General features: G+C 39.1%; 1 protein-coding gene across 17 annotated transcripts in view; it reads right to left on the bottom strand.

Moving 5' to 3' along the window:
* Positions 1 to 19,498, bottom strand: part of RAPH1 (Ras association (RalGDS/AF-6) and pleckstrin homology domains 1) — a 102,949-nt gene that overhangs the window by 7,433 nt on the left and 76,018 nt on the right. For 13 of the 17 annotated variants that reach the window (XM_086344646.1, XM_086344692.1, XM_086344736.1 and 10 more), the window contains 7 exons: positions 18,304 to 18,425; positions 17,009 to 17,074; positions 15,341 to 15,484; positions 14,393 to 14,503; positions 7,222 to 7,320; positions 5,839 to 5,959; positions 2,592 to 2,734 (listed from right to left, as the gene is read on the bottom strand). In XM_086344646.1, coding sequence (XP_086200772.1) covers positions 2,592 to 2,734; positions 5,839 to 5,959; positions 7,222 to 7,320; positions 14,393 to 14,503; positions 15,341 to 15,484; positions 17,009 to 17,074; positions 18,304 to 18,425 — 806 coding nt within the window. Of the gene's footprint in view, positions 1 to 51; positions 1,286 to 2,591; positions 2,735 to 5,838; positions 5,960 to 7,221; positions 7,321 to 14,392; positions 14,504 to 15,340; positions 15,485 to 17,008; positions 17,075 to 18,303; positions 18,426 to 19,498 lie in introns of those variants that run through there. The other 4 variants (XM_086344764.1, XM_086344783.1, XM_086344775.1 and 1 more) reach the window with 3 other exon arrangements.

The raw sequence follows: 19,498 nt of genomic DNA, 5'->3' as shown, positions 1-19,498 counted from the left end.
AAGGAGTATAAAAGGGAGGTTGGGAGAGAGAAAACACAACAAACAAAACAGTTACAGAGGTTAAGATTTGACTGTTAAACTAAAAAGCAAGGAATCAGAGACATGCAGGAAAGGAAGCAGCAGCTGATGATGGTAAAGACGGACAACGGCAGGAAGGCTAAAGTCCAACTCCCAGGGTAACGGGCCTGGAGAAAATCTGTTTACCTACCAATCTTCTCAGACGCCTAGACTGCTTAACTGCCTGGGGATAATTTCCTGTGGCAAGTCTGTCTGGATGATGCCCTCTGCTTTCTGACCTCTGGTTTTCACACACCCTGCCCCGGGGCCAGCGCCAGGGCCTCGGAGCACAGACCGCCCCCTGGACTGTGGCAGAGGGAGATGAGATGACTGGAGTTCACCTTTCAGTCCAGGACTGCATCCACATCAAGCAGATGCCATAACTGGGTTTAGGAGAGCTGGTGGAGGGCCTCCGGAAGAATGAGGATGGCTTTTTGATGCTAGTGAGCGGTATGAGTATGAGAATGTTCAGCAGGCGTGCACAGTCACACAGCAATGAATGAGCTTGACACACACACTCGTGTTCGTGTGAGACACTTGCATCCAACATGCACAGAAGTCCAGCAATGCAGGTAAAGGGGGGGTATTCTTTACATTTGTTTTACTGGAAAATACATAAAGAAATGCTTCATAAACATTACAGCTAAAGATCATAAAAATACCATACAGAAAAAGCCAGAAGAAAATGAGAGGAAACTTTGGAAGGCTAAAGGAAATGTATCAAGACACAGGAGCTAGAGTTTGCCAACAACCTACTGACCAGCCCATCTGAGCACCTCTTGGCATGGCCCAAAGGGCCACACCCGGGCATTTATTTTCTAGAGCTGCTCATGCATGAATGTGGTTCAAGTGCTTCTGAGAGCAGAGGAAGGACTCTCGGCTTAGTAACTCTGGGTATATCTTTTGGGCTCTTTGAACAAACTGTGAGGATCCAAGATAAACCATCTGTTTCAATTCTGAATGACATCTAATTAGCACTGGGAATGCTTAGGTTAGTAGTCTAGAAGGCTCATGACAGTGCTAAGTTCTAGTGCCCATCAGGTCATTCCCATGTTCCTTTAATAACTGCACATCAACATAAAAGCATTAGTTTGCAAGATCTGGTTACAGGAGTCACCCAGGTTAATGTGCTTCCAAAGAACAGCCCCTGACCTTAACTTGACCCTGTCTTGGCTGCTGCAGGGGTGGAGAACTTAGCTGTGGTGGCCTTCTCATTTGGCACCTGAGACTGTGGTAACAAGGAGAAGAAACATACAGGGGGTCACGACTCAAGCACAGTGCCACTGCTGTGCGGCAGAGTTCATGGTCTTTCTGAAGCTATGTGCCATGAGGTACTCTGCTGCTTGATCACAGACCATTTGGACCCTTTGCTTCCCTGGGCCTTTCTCCTAACAGTTGGCTAGTTCCACCATTTAAAATGCATGTGGATGACACCATTAAGTTCGGTAAGGTAAAGGACTTTTCTTTAGGCACCTGAATTTTGTAAGCGCAGCTTCTCCACAATATATATGGAATATCAGCACCAGATAGTGCTGTTCCATTCAAATTGATTAAATATGGGAAGGAAAAAAATTCCTTAAAAGTCTGAGCCTCTGGTAAGGGGGTTAAACTTCATTGTCTTGAGAATTTAGGTTATTGGCCCCAATTCTCAAATATTTATTCCTAAGAGAAGGTGTTCCACCCCCACACTGGGCTACCTATGCCTCTTCCACCCTCCCCAAATCCAGTTAATCAACCATATATGGAAATAAAGGAATAAATTGAGGGGAAATATCCATTTAACTCTTACTGAATGTACTTGTGTAAGTGATTCAGAGAAGAAAAACAAAAACAAAAATGATTTTTGGATGAAAACAGAATGGCCAGACCGGGCAAGCTTCTGGCTCCTCGCCTCAGCGTGCGCCTGTGCCGCTGAGAGTGGCAGAGCTGGGCCACCACGGCCCACAGGACATCAGAGACAGCGTAATATGGTGAGCCAGAGAACCTCTCTGTTTCTAAGCAGCCTTGCACTAATTACACTTGTCCTTCAGCGTCAATGAACAACCTTCTACGCAAGGCTTGAAGGTCCAGTATTTTAAGGGGATTAATGGGAATTTTGTCTTCCACGTAAACTGTAAATTGAGAAAAATTCACCAATGTGCAAAGAAATGCCAAAAAGCATAAAAGAAAAGGAGTCTGAATAAGTTAATAGCCAATAAAGTAACAAGCAACTCTTAGCAGTTTCTCTGGAACAACAGCAAGGTATCGCCACTAGAGGGTGTTGTTGCTCCATCCAAATTAAGAGAGGAAAGGGGGAGATTGTCATTTCTTAAAATTCTGAGCCACTGATAAAACTGCTAGGTGGTGGTGGTTTTTTTTTTGAGATCTTAGATCATCAGAGCCAATTCATAAATATCCATTTCTGAGAAGCAAAGAAAGAATACTGAGATAAGGCCAAGAAAGATTCCTAATGAAGGAATAAAAGAGCACTACGCTCCCCCTCCTCCCCTCAGAACACTAGAGAGACGTCCCCTCTGCCCTGACCCGAATATTACCTTGCTGGACTCTTCCAGCTGCGTGCCTCGCTTCCAGGCCTCGGAGAAGATGGAGCTCACCATGCTCTGGGAACGGACGTGTCCTGCCGGCTGGGTGTCAGACACTCCACTGTCAGACTGATTGGAGTGATTGGACTGAGATTCTGTTTGAAACATTTTCAAAAGTCAGATTAAATAAGTATTGGGACAGTATAAATATGTACGTTTGTATAAAGCTTTCACTCTAGATTAGACAGGATGCAGAACGGCAAGTTACTTTTACCTGACCCATTTCACACAGACACAGCCCTTGTTTTCCACTAGAAAACCTCTCGCATCCTAGGGCAAATAGGAGATCTCGATTCTTTTTAAACTGCTCATCAGGAGAAACTGATAATTACAACAAAAGGTTCATGTAACATTATTGGTATCCTGACAACATATCTTGTAAGAACTCCTAGCAAGTAAGAAAATTAATGAACCATGAATAGAAGAGTGGTTTTTTTAAAACATATCTTCATTACATTTGAGAACAGATCTTTTTACATTGAAAATTGATCTTTTTACGTAACCCGGGCTCCAGGCCATCTCAGAGACTTCTCACTTATGAATTCAGATCTATACATGATGATTACTGCTTTTATCCCAGCAATGAACAATACTGAGAATTTGACCGCCAAGTGAGAAGTGTGTTTCCTAGGGTTTCGGGTGTTGGCACCACAATGAAGCAGTTGTGCCACAGGCTGGCTTCCTCAAGGGCATGGAGACATCTTCAAGGGCCCTGGGAATGGCTGAGGATACAGTGGAATCTGACTGACATCTACAGTGAAGGAACTAAAAAGACAATTTCGCTGGACACCAAGTCAGGTGAGATAACCTTATGGGAGCACCTAGTCCAATGTCTGGCATCTGGTCAGAGAATCAAATGTTAAAGCTAGTCCTGCTTCTCTGTGAGAAGAGGATATGATTAGACTGCAGTATTAAATAAGTCCAGCCAAATTAATCAAAATACTGCAAAGATAATAGCCACAAACTCCTTTAGATAAATTTAAGACAGTATCTTCAGGGTAAAAAATATAAGCAATAGATGATAAAACCAACTATTTTCTTAACAGTTTAATTTAGTATCTGAGTAGAGTAATCTAGAGTAGATTAAAGGACAGCAATCTTTAAGACAAGAGGCTGGAACATGTAGCTTCTTGAGCTCTTTTCACATCAATGTATATGATTTTACAATTTACATTTAAAAGTCTTCCTAATACTTAATTATACAGACAGATGACTCTGGAGTGGGAAAAGGCACTGTATCACTTCATAAAATACCTTTGGAAGCACCCAAATTAAGTGCTGCATAAATTTTTAAAATATGCATCTTTTTTCTCAATCTTCCTCTTATTCCATTTTCTATAACCCTGCTTTGACACAGTCTTCTGACTTTGCCTTTCCTAATCCACTGCCACAAAGGTTTCTTCCTCCCAATTCAAGAAGCATTTTATTTTAGAACAGTTATAGATTTACAGAAAAGTTGGAAAGCTAGCACAGAGTTCCTACATACCTAGCACCCAGTTTACCTCATTAACATGTTATAATATTCTAGTCCACGTGTCATGACTAAGAAACCAATACTCGATATTAGCTAAACTCCAAACTTTATTTGGATTTCACTAGTTTTTCCACAATTTCCATTTTCTGATCAAGGATCTCATCCAGGTTACCATATTACAGATAGCTGTCATGTCATGTCTATGACAGTTTCTCAGACTTTCCTTGTTTTTGATGACCGTGAGAGTTTTGAGAAATACTGGTCAGGGTTTCTGCAGCATGCCTCTCAATTTTGATTTGTTTGATGTTTTTTCTTTTAAGTTATGGGATTTAGGGAGGAAGACCAAGAGAGGGAAAATGCCAGTCTCATCACACTGCACCAAAGGTACAAGCTATCAATATGACTGATTACCCTGATCAGCCGGCCGAGGTGCTGGCCGGTTCCTTCACTGTGAAGTTATGTGTCCCCACTCTGTGCTCTTGGGGAGCAAGTCACTTTGCACAGCCCACAATTAACGAGGGGGGAGTTAAGCTCTACCTCCTTGAGGGCAGAATATCTGCATAAATCACTTAGAAATCTGTACAGGATATTGGTCTCCTCTTCTCCATTTATTTAATTATTTATTTATATCCCCATGGACAGCTGGCTATTTATTTTATAATTTGGAGTACAGCCCTATGTTATCTCATTGCTTGAATTTTTCCAGCTTTGGCTACTGAGAGCTCTCGTAGGTTGAGTCCTGTGTCCCTTTTATAGACTCCCATCCCTGTGTTCTTTTGAGCATTTCAACACACGATGCTCCAGGCTCATCTTATATATTCTCTGCCACAGCCCTAGAACCAGCCACTCACCAGAGCCCTGGCTCCTTTGTTTTGGAAAATGGCATCGAGAAACCAAGGTCAAGGCTTTTGGTATTCTCACTGCTACTGGGCTGTCACTGCTTCTAGCCCTCCAGGTGGACAGACCAAAGAGTGTATGTGTGGACACTAGCCCATGTGTGCACACATTCACAATGCGCTTCTGTTTACTTATTTAGGGATGAGATCTAGTCATATAGTTTCTAAATCAAATAAATATTTCTTAATTATTTCATAAAGTAGGCCATTAGAACAAAAAAGTATGCTTTTAGATGATACAGATATCATTTATGGAACTAAATTTTAAAGGGAAAGAAGCCTTTATTTTAAGATGTGATCATAGCATCCTTGTTTAAAGGATGTGGGAATCTGAAAATAAGCACCTTTTTAGTATCACTGATTGCCTCTGAAAACTTTAGAAAGTTTGACTTAAACAGCTTCCTTAACTGTTGATACTGAACAAATTCTAGTTGTTTCCACTCCACTGAAATGTCAGGAAACCTGTGGGGATTGGAGGGCAGTTTCATGATGATTCTGAGTACTCTTCTCCAAGCAACTTTCTACCCCAGCTGTGCATCAACACTTGCTTTCAGCAATATGATTTTTAAATAAACTTCGTAACAAAACTCTTGGCTTTACCACTTCATATACTGGTTTTCCATTTCAAAACATTATGGGAACTAGGCCATGATCTTATCTGCTCTAAAAATTAAAAAAATAATAATAGCACATGTGCCTACTGATTAAAATTTAGAAATTATGCATAGCCCTAGTTTTAAAAAAATCACTCTGAGATAACCGGGTCTCTATCAGTCACTATACAGACACCTTCCTGTTGGTAGTAGAGTTCCTGGGCATTTCATCCTACCTGGGATGCTGGAAGAACTAGATCCTGATTTAATGCTGGAGCTGGATAAGGAAGTCCAATCATAAGCCGATTCTGTCCTCTTCAGAGCTTCCTGATAGTTCATGTAGAGCTGCTTCCCATACTAAACAGAAAGCACTAAATGAGGACATCTGAACTTTACTGGGTATGATATGGGTGTACAGGGTAGGAAAAGGGGACACATTTCTGTTTACTGACTCACAGTTTGTATTAAAATTAATACCCTATAATACTTCAAAAATTCTTTGAATAGCAGTAAATTGGAATCTACTCTTATCTGTCCTCATTTTTAGAAAGGCAGCAAGAAGTTAATACTTGATGCTGTTTAGGTTCATTATCAACATAAATATTTTTTCAGTTATTTTTAAAGCAACTTTGATTTTATGTCTATAATAAATTTTCAGTTACTTAAAAGTGAATAAATATCCTTTCAAGGACTACATATCATCTTTAAGGTGTCCTTAAAAATTTTTTTTAAGACTTTCTTTTTTTTAGAGCACTTTTAGGTTCACAGCAAAATTGAGAGGAGGGTAGATTTCCCATGTACATTCACAGCATCTCCCATTATTAACATTACCTACTGCTGCTGCTGCTGCTAAGTTGCTTCAGTCGTGTCCGACTCTGTGCGACCCCAGAGACGGCAGCCTACCAGGCTCCCCCGTCCCTGGGATTCTCCAGGCAAGAACACTGGAGTGGGTTGCCAGTTCCTTCTCCAATGCATGAAAGTGAAAAGTGAAAGTGAAGTCGCTCAGTCGTGTCCGACTCTTAGCGACCCCATGGACTGCAGCGCACCAGGCTCCTCCATCCATGGGACTTTCCAGGCAAGAGTACTGGAGTGGGGTACCATTGCCTTCTCTGAACATTACCTACTAGAGTAGTACATTTGTTATAATCATTTAGCCCACATGGACACCTGGGGCTTCCTTAGGTTCATTCTTGGGTCTGGACAAGTATATAAAGACATGTATCTACCACTGTAGTATCGTACAGAGTATAAATATTTTCATTGCCCGAAAAGTGTTCCACAATCCACCTATATTCATTTCCCCCCCAACCCCAAGGCAGTTGAATTAAAAAAAAAATTCTTTTGTTCAGGCTAAACTCTGCTATATAACAACCATATAGTGCATTCTCCAAAGCCAAAATAAATCACTTTGGTGCTACATAAGCTTTTACCATGGATGCCAGCTGGTAAAATTTTATCCCCATCACCGAGAAAAAACACACTTAAAACATGAAACTTAGGCCTGAGAGACTGAGACACTGGCAAAATTATGAATATGAAACAAACAATAATTGTCATGACAACCAAAACCATATCATTAAATACCCATCATTCCATTATCAAACCAAAAGAAAACCTACTTTTGCGATGCGGATACCATTGACCCACTGGTGCAGGGTCCTCATGTCATCACAGCAAAGGTATTTGATGTACTGAGATTTCTTCTGGATCTGCGGATGCTGCAAGATTAAAGGCAAAACCCAACTAAGTCCCCTGGAGAAACAAGAGATAAATTCTATCAAAGCTTAAACATATCCTGACAAATTACAGGTCACTGGAATAATGGCCAAATCATTTATACCTCTTAAATATCCATACGGTTGAATAAAATGGTCCTAAGTAAATGGTCCTAAGAAACAAGGAGGCAACTTGTGTTAAATTTTAGGCCAAGATGTTGAAAGTTAAAAAAAAAAAATCCTTCCCATCATGGAAAACTCCAAAATACCCCTTTCTACCTTTCAAAGGAACAAAGTCTACCAAGGTTAATGAAGTCAGTGAAATTTTTAATCTATAACGGAAGTAAATGAATGAATGAACTGAAATCATGGAATCAGAAAACTCCAGATGAGAGTCTTTGGTAAAGCCTCCTGTGCGTCTCTGGAGGGGAGCACCTGGGCTGAAGCACAGGACACAGCACCTGAGCGGCAGTGAGTCACACGTGTGGCCGTGCTCCCTGCTGTGGACTGAGCATCGCTCTGCGGCCCCTCTACCGCAGCATGCACTTTTTGGTTGAGGCTTGGATGGGAGGTGACTGACTTGACCTTGGCTACAAAATGCAAGTGCAAGAATAGACTCAAAGTATTTTAACTCTACTAAGCCACAACCTCTAGTTCCCTGGGAAGAAAAACCCTAAATCACACTTGGTTCTGGATTTAATGACTGTTAATTACTACCTCTCTTTTCAGTGGAAAAATTTTATTTCACCTGGAGAAATATTGAAATTTATGTTCAATTACAAGAGGCTGTATAAATTCTCTAACCAAATGTTTGTTGTGAAAACCCATGAGAGCAATAAAATAAGCAATTTTATAAGTTTTTGATGCAGCAGGAAAATTTGGCCACAAATATAAGTTATGTATATCTGCAGTGTTAAAAATCAATCCCTCTGGTTGATGAGAGAACTGTAAATCCATTTATTCCATTCTATTCATTGCTTTATAGAGCTCATCCCCAATGAGAAAACATTTAATATCAAAGCCAATTTAGTTATTGAAGGCTGCAGTCGGAATTTTAAACAATTAAGCCGTCAACAGTAACAGGTTAGCAAAACAATACTTAACAGTTTTCCCCCTGATAGTACAGGCTCCACAGCCTTCTCTTGGAATCTAGTCCCTTGCCCTTATTGTATGCTCAGTCGCTCAGTTGTGTCTCTTTGCGGTCCCATGCACTGTAGCCCTGCCAGGCTCCTGTGCCCATGGAAAATACTGTGCCCTAGTATTTTCAAGAATACTAGAGTGGGTTGCCATCTCCTATTCCAGGAAATCGAACTTGAGTCATTTGCATCCCCTGCACTGGCAGGTGGATTCTTTACCACTAGTGCTACCTGGGAAGACAAGATCCGTATAAGTCATAATAAACCAACATAGGAATCTTGCAAGAGCAAAGGACAGGTAGAGGTGTATGTATTTTTCTGTAAAAGAAGGATGGGGAATTTTATTTCATTCACTCATTCAAGCAAGATTTAACGGGCAAGAACTACCTGCCAGCTGCTTGAAGTAGGTGTTGGGCTACAGCGTGCATAACATAGAAAGGTCCACAGTTCATGAAGAAGATAAAATGAGCTGACTGAAAGTGTTTTCTTTAGTGTTGCCAACTAGGGCTTAAAGAGCTGTTCTTCATCTCCTGCTTCCCCGAGGCCTCGCCTACAGGGCCAGGTTCAGATATCTGAACCCAGGGCTGCAGGATGGCTGAGCCTTTATCGCCACGCCCTCTCTTTACGGTGATTTACAAACCATCCTCCTCTGATTCCTTCTATTTCCCAGAAGGCAGTTAACACTCGAGGGTGCTCAACTGTAGCAGCGGCTTGCCTGAGTGTATGTTTGTGTTTTCATCATTCTGTACAAGGGAGTGCTTTTTATTAATACAATACAGAAAACCAGAGAGGTGATCCTCTATTCTATTCTCTAACCTGAGAATCCAAATACTGCCCTGAAGAGAACTATGATATGACTGAGTATCTGCAGATAACTTCATTTTAGGGCCTCAAGAATTCTTTTTCAACTGCCCACAAAATAAAGACATTCCTTCTACAGCCTTCATTTTGGTCATCCAGGCTCTGCACCCGTGCCTTAGGAGGTAACCTGTTCCTCTAGGATGTTGTTACTGTATTTAAAGTGCCATTTATCGAGCACTTAGTATATACCAGGCATTAGGCTGAGTAGTTCATATATATTAGCTCATCCCACCCTCATGAACACCCCAAGAGTTACATATTATTATTTCCACTATATGAGAAGAAACTGAGGGACAAAAGGGATAAGACAGCATTCAAAGCTGCTCACAAGCGAAGGAATCAGTTGTTGAAACCATGCCATCTCATGCCAGGGCCTAGACTATTAATGTCACACTACTGCTTTATTATGCTTTATTTATGATAGCTTCCCTGGTAGCTCAGACAGTAAAGTGTCTGCCTGCAATGAGGGAGACCCAGGTTCAATCCCTAGGTTGGGAAGATCCCCCAGAGAAGGAAATGGCAATCCACTTGCCTGGGAAATCCCATGGATCAAGGAACCTGATGGGCTACAGTCCATGGGGTCGCAAAAGAGTCGGACACGACTGAGCGACTTCACTTATTAGGGGTGAAATTGTCTAAATTTGCTGCCTTACTCCTTTTTACCCTACACTATTATTCCACCACTTTAAAAATTACACAAGAGCTAAGAGTGAGTATGGAGGAGACATTCTTTGCTAAAAACTGGAAGCTCGACATTTAGATTTCTTAAAGACTCCAAACAGAATACAGGCATACCTCGTTTTACTGTACTTTCCCTTGGTACACTTTGTAGTTACTGTTTTTTTAAGAAACAAATTGAAAGTCTGTGACAACCCTGCCTGGAGCAGGTCTACTGGTGTCATTTTTCCAACAGCATTTCCTCACTTCATGCCTTGGTGTCACATTTGGGTAATTCTTGCAAAATTCCAAACTTCTACATTATTACTATATTTGTTATTGTGATCTGCAATCAGTGATCTTTGCTGTTACTATGACAACGGGCTGAAGGCTCAGATGATGGTTAGCATTTTTAGCAATAAAGTATTTTAAAATTAAGGTACGTACATTGTGTTTTCTTTTTTTACAGACATAATGCTATTGCACACTTTAAATATATTCACTGGGAAACCACAAAATTCATATAATTTGCTTTATTGCAATATTCACTTTATTACAGTGGTCTGGAACTGAACTCACAGCAACTCTGAGTTAAGACTGTATATAATGAAATTGCTCCACCCCCCACCCCCCCCACCAAAATGAACAGCTATTAGAAAAGAAAGGTTATCATTTGATTTTTTAAATGATGTTGATTTGGAAAGTTTGCATTCTCTGACAAAAGGCAAAAAAATTGATAAGTAAATAAAAACATTTAAGAATAGAATTAAGAAATATTGGATTACTATCATGCTACCAGATTATTTTTCTCTATGTATGCCAGATATTAGAATGAGACAGACAATTCCTAAAATTCTGTAACTAAAAAGCGATGCTCTAAAATCTTGGTCCAAGTGCCAAAAGAAAATATTGACTATACACAATCCATTTATTACTCTGGAAATACACATAGACCTGAAAATCAATTCTCTCAACTAACATGCTAGAAACTAAAAAATAAGACTATAAACTCCACCTTATTACTTCCAGGATTATCATTATAACATCTTTTTATTAATAATAATGTTTGAGAAGTTCATCCTCATATTCTGTCCCTAAATTCTGACCATTTTTTTCCTTCCCACCTAACATATTAAATTACTTGGTCTCACTTCTCAGGGGATGAAAATTTAGTCCTAGCTAAGATGACTCTATTCCAACAATTATTGTGGTATATGTATTTTTATGACTCGGGTTTCCTTTAAGAACTTAAATATACATGCATATACATGTCTCCCAAGTGTGTACGTCTTTCAGATAATATATCAACATATATCCTGTTTATTTCTATACTGTCAAATTTCATGAGTCATCTCTTCCCATCATTATTATTTTCATTATTATCTTTAAAAAACTACCAAATACTGTGTTTTATGACTTCCTACAAGTGTGTACCTACTTCCTATCTCCTGCACTTCACTGGAAGGATTCAGACTCAGTCATTATAGCCCAGAGCCGATGAAGGGGATCAGGCACTTATAAATATTTACATTTGCATTTGTATCGACCCTGTGTGGCAGTGTTTTTTGGTTTTCAGAACTCATATGTTCAAGAATAAAAATACTTACATAGGCAAAAGCTAGTGCAAGTTTATAAGGAAAAAAGACATGTCTTAAATACTAATAGTCGAGTGAAAGTTGCTCAGTCATGTCTGACTCTTTGCGACCCTATGGACTACACAGTCCCTGGAATTCTCCAGGCCAGAATACTTGGAGTGGGTAGCCTTTCCCTTCTCCAGGGGATCTTCCCAATCCAGAGATCGAACCCAGATCTCCCTGCACTGCAGGCAGATTCTTTACCAGCTGAGCCACAAGAGAAGCCCGATAGTTGAGTGGTCTCAGGCAAGCTGATCCCTTAAAGTGGTTTCCATATGTGGAAAATGGGTACTCTAGATCAGACTTGTGAGATGGATGCATACAGTGTTCCAGGGCAGTACCTTCCACCCTGGTTCTTTAGAAAATGGTGGTCATTATCTTTACTATTATCTATATCCAGTGGTATGTTGTTTTTTTAGTTCAATACATTAAATATTCCTAGACAGAGAGATAATATAAGTATGGAGACTAGTTTAACCTATTTTTCTAGAGGAGTTTCCCTGGTGGCTCAGATGGTAAAGAATCTGTCTGCAATGCAGGAGACCTGGTTTCGATCCCTGGGTTGGGAAGAGCCGCTAAAGAAGGGAAAGGCTACCCACTCCAAGTACTCTGGCCTGGAGAATTCCATGAACTGTGTAGTCCACGGGGTCGCAAACAGTCGGACATGTCTGAGCGACCTTCAGTCAACTAGTGAAAATGGGATTGGTTACCCACTCCAGTATTCTTGCCTGGAGAATCCCATGGGCAGAGGGGCCTGGTGGGCTACAGGCCACAGGGGCTGCAAAGAGTCAGACATGACTGAGCGACACACACACACACATTCTTTACTAGAAGCAAATATGAAGCATACAAATCATTATTATAAAAACAAACCAATAAACCCTTGGAACAAAAATATTCTTAACCTAAGAATTCTGTGAGCTGCAAAAAGGCTTAAAATACTAGTCAATGGTCCTGCTTACTACTAGTGCCCTAACAGACACAGCTGGCTGCCTTCCCCAAGGCTTTCTTCTCCTCCCTACCTCTTTTCTGACTGAGCCCCAATGTGCCTGGATTCATCTCAGAGAGTGAATTCTGACTAATGTAAACCAAAAATGGTGGCTTTGTTCCTTGCCAGTGATTAATGTAGGAGGGCATGTTTCTCCAGGAGAGGGCTGTTGGAGGAGATCCTGGGAAATACTTCTTTCCTCTTAAAAAAAAAAAAAAAAGACAAATGGAGGGGAAAATAGTCCCTCTTCCTCTGCTGGATTTTGCTGGGTCTATATATGAGGCAGTGGCCATTTGTGACTGAGGTGAGTTGGTCTGAGAATAAGCCGATATGCAGAAGATGGAACAGGGAAAGATGGAAAGAACTTGGGTTCTCACTGACAACTCTGAGCCACTTACTGCCTCCGTGTTATGAGACCCCCAAGTAACTTTTATTTATATTTACCTTGTAAGAAATTAAAGCTGAGAAAAAGTCAAATGTAAGAATATGTAACAAATATACATTCCACTACCCAGAGCAGCAAAGATATCATCACATGTCATGTAACCTCTTAGAAAACTCCATTATACACCTGTGTGAGAATGAGAGTATAAAAGGCAAGTAACATCTTAGCATTATTAGAAGAATAACTTTGATATCATGGGTCCCTTGACAAAGTTCTCAGGGACTCCAGGTGACCCTGAACCTCATTTTGAAAACTGCTGGATTAAGCTACTTTATATTAACTTAAAAAAAATTATTTGCTACTGTAACTAAATGAAATAGTTTTCTCCAAAAATGATCACTTAATAAAGGGTTACCATTATAATACACCTAATTTTATCAAAGCAATCAAAACTCTACCCCCAAACGCCAAACAACCACCTTCTCAAACCCAAGTGACAATTCTTAGACAAAAGCAAAGATGATATAAACAAGTAGACCTAAGTAGTTACCAAGGGGATCTCTGATGGAGCCAATGAGAAAAAACTTAATCATCCCCATAACTCTATTGAACTTTTTAATGCTACCTTTTCCTAATGTTGCAACTTATCAATAAAATTCAGTAAAAATGTAAGCTCTCAAAAGTTCAGATATGGTAAGTGTGAGAAACTCAAAAGTTTGGATAAAGGGGGAAAAAAATCACTAAAAACAGGTCACAATACACGCATGGGCTACCAGGGCCACAGTTCAGGAGAAAAGGGAGACAAGAATTATTTCTGGACTGGATGAGAGGCAGTCTACTTTGAACTCTCAGGCACAGTGTCCTCTGATGGTTTCTCTGAGTTAGTATAGGAGAAGAACTAAAAAGCACAAATATCTATGTTCCTTCCTCACTTCACCCCATATGTGGCTCTGATCTAAGTTTTCCTAAAATAAGGCTGCTATTAAATGAAAGTCTCAAATTTATCATCTAATCCATTTTATATGTTATGACTCACAGTTTATAATTCAGTACCCATTTCCCAGTATCATCGCTCTAACCAGGGTCAGCTACGGAACAGCACAGCTTCCTTCCTTCCTCCCCATCTCCCTCCCTTCCTTCCTCTCTCTCTTCATTTACTTTATTGGCTTTGCCTCCTGGCTCGTGGGATCTTAATCCCGATTAGGGACTGAACCCGGGCCCAGCAATGAAAGTGCCAAGTCCTAACCACTGGACTGCTAAGGAAGTCCCTTAACCATTCCTTTAAAAAACCTACACACCATAGAATAAAGCAAAAATAGTATACTCAATGGAGACCCAAACTATTCTAAGATGTCCAATAACCTTCTCTACGTCTAATATCAATTAAAATTCCTAAAAAGAGATACATGTTTACCTTGAGCACCAGACAATAGTCTGTAGGAGCTTTGTACTTGTTCCGATAGTCCTGTCCATAGTAGACGTTTACATGATCCAGCTGAAGAAAGCAGACCAGGTCCCGAGAGACCTGAGAAGAAAACCCCCAAAAGACTGAATTAACAATAACACGTAAACAAGCAAATATCACTGGTAACAGCTTTTACCTGAGAATCAAGCTTTACCAAGTAGAAATTATTGCTATTCTGTAGAAGACAAAACAGTGAGATTCTCTATAGAAGTTTCTTCCTTAAAACTACCACACAACAAGAAAGGCAGTCCATTTCACTTACCATCTTGTCCTTACTTGGAAAGGGTGGTATTTTAAAGAGACTTTAAATACAGTATAGTATATTAAATACAATATAGTATTATAATAGAGCTCTCTGGCAAGAACAAGAGATACCAGGCAGTTCAGTGCCTGCCGTGCATGTCTCAAGCACAATTCTCAAGTCAGTGTTTCCTCGCCAGTTAAAAAGGGGAGACAACAGTTACCTCTCGAGATGGTGGTAAAGACCTGATGAGATGATCCTGTAGAGAACTTCAACAGAGCTGGCCCCGTAAGCACAGAAATGACAGCTACCACCAGGGCCCGCAGCAGAAGTACATTACCTAAGCAAAGCTGAAATGCCTACAAGCCCGGAAAGCTATTTTCCCCCAAACAATAAAAAACAAAAACGACTCTGGCAGAAGGTTTAAAAATAATAAAAGCATGGTTTCAAATTCACCAGGAGAATCGAGATGGGCCCAATGAATGAGCAGAAAGTGAACATTTTCAGATTTCCTCTTCCTTATAATAGATCAATAAACAAAGCAATGCTCACGAGTGGAAACAAATCACAGCCTGGATCACCGTGTCAGTCTGCTCACTACAGATTAAAATCAATCAGCATAATGAGGAAGCTTAAAGTCAGCAGAAGGGACGCACCTTTGCTTTTCCTTTAGGGACATAGTAGATACCAGATGCTCGCAAGAGGAAATAACGTTTTTTCCAGGACTTCTTGCCATCATCTTTCAACCAAAGGACTCCCTCAATTTCTGGTACAGTTACAGAACTTCCACAAAAACACTCCTAAAATAAGAAGATGATTGGGAAAGACATAATCCTTGGATTCTCAAACCAAAGTTGTGTCTACCCCTGTGAAATGCATGACACTGTGATTAAACTAAAATACCTTTGTATAAAAACCACACTGCTAATTTTACCTCAATTAGAACTTTCCAAACATTACATGGCTTTACTTTGGAACAACTATGGCAATCCCTGTGAACTTTTCCCTAAAACTGTTTTGACGAAACTAAGTTGAAATGTCAGCTGAGCTGCACATAACAGCATTTAAATGCATTTGTAAAAACATAGTTACAGTAAATGTAATGAAAGCATCAGAGCTAACATGAGCATTAGACTTTATTTGTCTCCAAATTAACATTTAGATTAGCCACTAACTGTGTTAGTGCCTCAGTTGTATATGACTCTGGGACCCCCATGGACTGTAGTCTACCAGGCTTCTCTGTCCATGGGATTCTCCAGATAAGAATACTGGAGTGGCTAGCCATTTCCTTCCCCAGGGGATCTTTCCAACCCAGGGATCAAACTCAGGTCTCCTACATTTCAAGCAGATTCTTTACTGTCTGAGCTACAAGAGAAGCCCAAATTTATATTAGCTGCATGCTAAAAAGGAATATATTTTAAAAGAAGGCAACATGCTAAACAAATGATTGCACTTTCACAATTTAAAAACAATCAGTGCATATGATCTAAAACAAGGCAAGCATTTATTGTTTATTTAATACTAAGTTGAAAGGAATGTAAACAAACTAAAAATTTTGTATTCTAATGTCTGTATTTAGATAAGAATTTAAAAAATCAATCATGTATTTAGTAAAGGGAAAGTAGAAATCCTCACTAAATTTGAACACATGAACATGAATTAATTTCTTCCCCCAAAACACAGAAAAATTAGGAATTATGAAGAGAATTTTTCTTAATTATAACTAGCCTCCCTATGAAAAGCTGAGTGCTGATCTTCATCCCCCTAATAGTCTTGTTGCTAAATATGAATTTTTTCAGATTTTCAAACACGCTAACATCTTTGACCTTAGTTCTCTAAAATCAGCAAAGGGCAAAAATTCAATTATATTTGAATTTGTTTCATTAATCTTCAAAATAAGGAATGTATATTTTAAAAAAATCATCATTATGATTTTTAAAATTAGTTATTTCAGACTAAGGTTTGAATTATTTGGTAAATAACTAACTATATACAAATTCCTCTCTGGGTAAGCAGATAAAAAAGCACAATCACACCCTTCACTGACCCAGCCTTTTCTCTCACTTGTTACCTTCTAAAAGCTCCTAAGTCCTTTCAACCCACTAGTATACTGCTTGGCAAAATAATAGCTTTTATAAGGTTCTTCAGTGTTCTAACATTCACAAAGCTGAACTCTCCCCATCAGGCTATGGAAGAAAATAGGCTTCTCCAGTTACAACTGTAATGATCAATACAGAGCACTGACATTCTGGGCTTCAAAAAAGGTGCTTAATATTTTAATATTATAATGTACAAGGAAAGGGGTTGGGGAGGAAGACTCATACCTCCAACAGCACTTCTTTGTTTCTATCTGCCATCTCAGCTGTTTCCTTTTTCCCCAGAAGGTAATTCTAGAAAAACGAGTAGATGAATGTTAAAGGACACTCTACTATTCTCCTGGCACAGGTACACAGATGATTTCTTCTAGAGACACAGCAACTCTGAGTCTATTTCTGCCTATGCAGAGTGAGGGGGAACATTCCTTTGAAACCTGTTCCTGGCATCTTCACAGAAATGCTTAATACTAGCCTCCTCCTTACTTTATCCATTTATTTTGAATTATTCCATAAACCACCCTCCCCCAAATCCTGCGGAGGTATTCCATGCCACAGCTAGCAATGTGTTTTCGTATATTTAATGAAAGCTACACTGACAGGACCTTAAAGGTTTATGAATTAGTAAGTACAACAAGTGGGGCAAATTTGCTTAAAATATGCTGAGCTTAACTGATTCAGATGTAGTAAATTTAATCTATGTTCTGGCTTTTAAAGAAGAAATCCCAAATTCCCTGAGGCTACCATGATCTCATTTACTCAACTAAAATCTGAATTCTAATTATTATCCTTAAGAAACTTTCATTCACAATCATCCATAAAAAATTGTTGGTATTCCTAAATGTGTATTCTTCACTAAAAATATCCAGTAAAGATGTGTCATGATCACGTAGTCTGAAGGAAACTATTCAATAACTTTAAAGCAGCCACTGTTTTTCCTCACAACTATTTTTTATAGTGGTATTGTTTTCTTTCACTTATTGATATTTATAAAATATTTGGGTATTAGGAAGAATTAACATAAACATTTTGGGACAAGCAAAGATACCAAACAGATCAAGGTAACATATAATAGAACGTGGGACTGTTTATAATCAAGGTTACTGGGATTTTCAAAAAAATAATTCAGAAAACAAATCAAAGTGTTAAATGAATAAATGATGAAAGTAGGGAAACTTAAATATATAAGTACTTTTCTTTGATGGATGAGGAACTCACTGAATAAAGAGCAGGGTCCAAAACGGCTCTGAATTAGAACAGAAATCTGCTAACCCCCTGGAGGTAATCCTGCTTTTCCTAGGGCTCACCCCATCTGGCTCTGTGGAACTGGTAGCTTCTTCGAAGCCCAACACCTGGGGCCCAGCAGATTTGCCACCTTGGCACTAGTGAATGCTCCCATGGGGTTTTGCAGCCACAAAGCTCCAACTGAGTGGCTGTCAAGTCTTTTAACTCTATTAACTTAGCACTCAGAAAATTATATAATATGAACATTTAAGAATCCTGACCTCTGCAAGCCATAGCCTCACCTGTGGATTTTTGAAAAGTGCATATTTTTCTATACGCTCCATAAATATAAGCTTGTTTTGGCTATCTCTTGTCCAATTAAGAAGATTTTCAACCAAGTTTTCATGATCTTCAAAGATTCTCTCTGTCCCAAAATAAAACACCAGTATTTTGTTAGTATTTGTCAGAATTGCATAAAAGACAAGAAACCTTGCGAAGTATTTGACAGCAAAATCATAGAATCTAAACTGACACCCTTATAGACTATCTGGTATTTCCTGTATTTTCAAATAAGGAAATGTGCCCTCATGGTGTAAAGTGACTTTAGCAACGTCACACAGCTGCTACAAGGAAGGATCAGGACTAGAATCTAGACTGTCTGACTTCAAGCTCTTCTTCAGCCTTCAGCCTTTTACCATCCCACCCTTAAACACAATCTGTTAGTCGCATTTCATAAATTCTAGTATTAAGTGCTTCCAACACTATTTGTTCCTTGTCATTCAAAAAATTTCCAAGATGATTTCTCCTTTGATCTATAAATTGTTTAATTTTAAACATGGATATATTTTCTAATTTCCAAATTAGGAATCAAAGAACATGCCCTATATCTTGAACATATGTTCAAAGAACATATTCTAGAGATACTGATTTTTGTTTTGAAATTTCTAGAGAGCTGCTTATGACCTCATACTGGAATCAATTTTCGGAAACATTACACTTCTGCCTGTATAGAATGTGTATTTTCCTGTTATTAGTGCTCTAAATATATCTATATTCATTTTTGTCTGCTTGATTATGTTGATTATTGCAAAGATTCTTAGGTGAAACTTTCTACTATGAAGGCAGACTTGTGCATTTCTCCTGGTAGTTCCACCAACTTCTTTTGCTTTATGTAATTTAATGCCATTATTAGATAAAATTTAGAATGATTTTATCTTCCTGATGAAGACGTATGGTTCTCCTTATCTCTAGTAATGTATTTTGCTTAAAGTCTATTTTGTCTGATATTAACATAGTTAACATTATCTTTCTTTTGGTTAGTGTCTTTCCACATTCCTTTTACTTTCAAGCTTTCTGTGTCTTTAGGAAAAAGGTCTTTTGTAGATAGTGAACAACTGCATTTTGTTTATTCATCCTTTCTAATAATCTCTTGTTTAAATGAATGATTTACATTTGTCATAGCTTATTTTACCATCTTATTTTGGGCTCTTAGTTTTC

The sequence above is a fragment of the Bos grunniens genome, chromosome 2 (genome assembly GCF_055505025.1).
Source record: "Bos grunniens cultivar Pamir isolate PY7600 chromosome 2, Bosgru_T2T1.0, whole genome shotgun sequence".
Classification (NCBI taxonomy): domain Eukaryota; kingdom Metazoa; phylum Chordata; class Mammalia; order Artiodactyla; family Bovidae; genus Bos; species Bos grunniens.
Note: the sequence above shows the minus strand (reverse complement) of the source record. Positions and strands in the feature narration are given on the sequence as shown.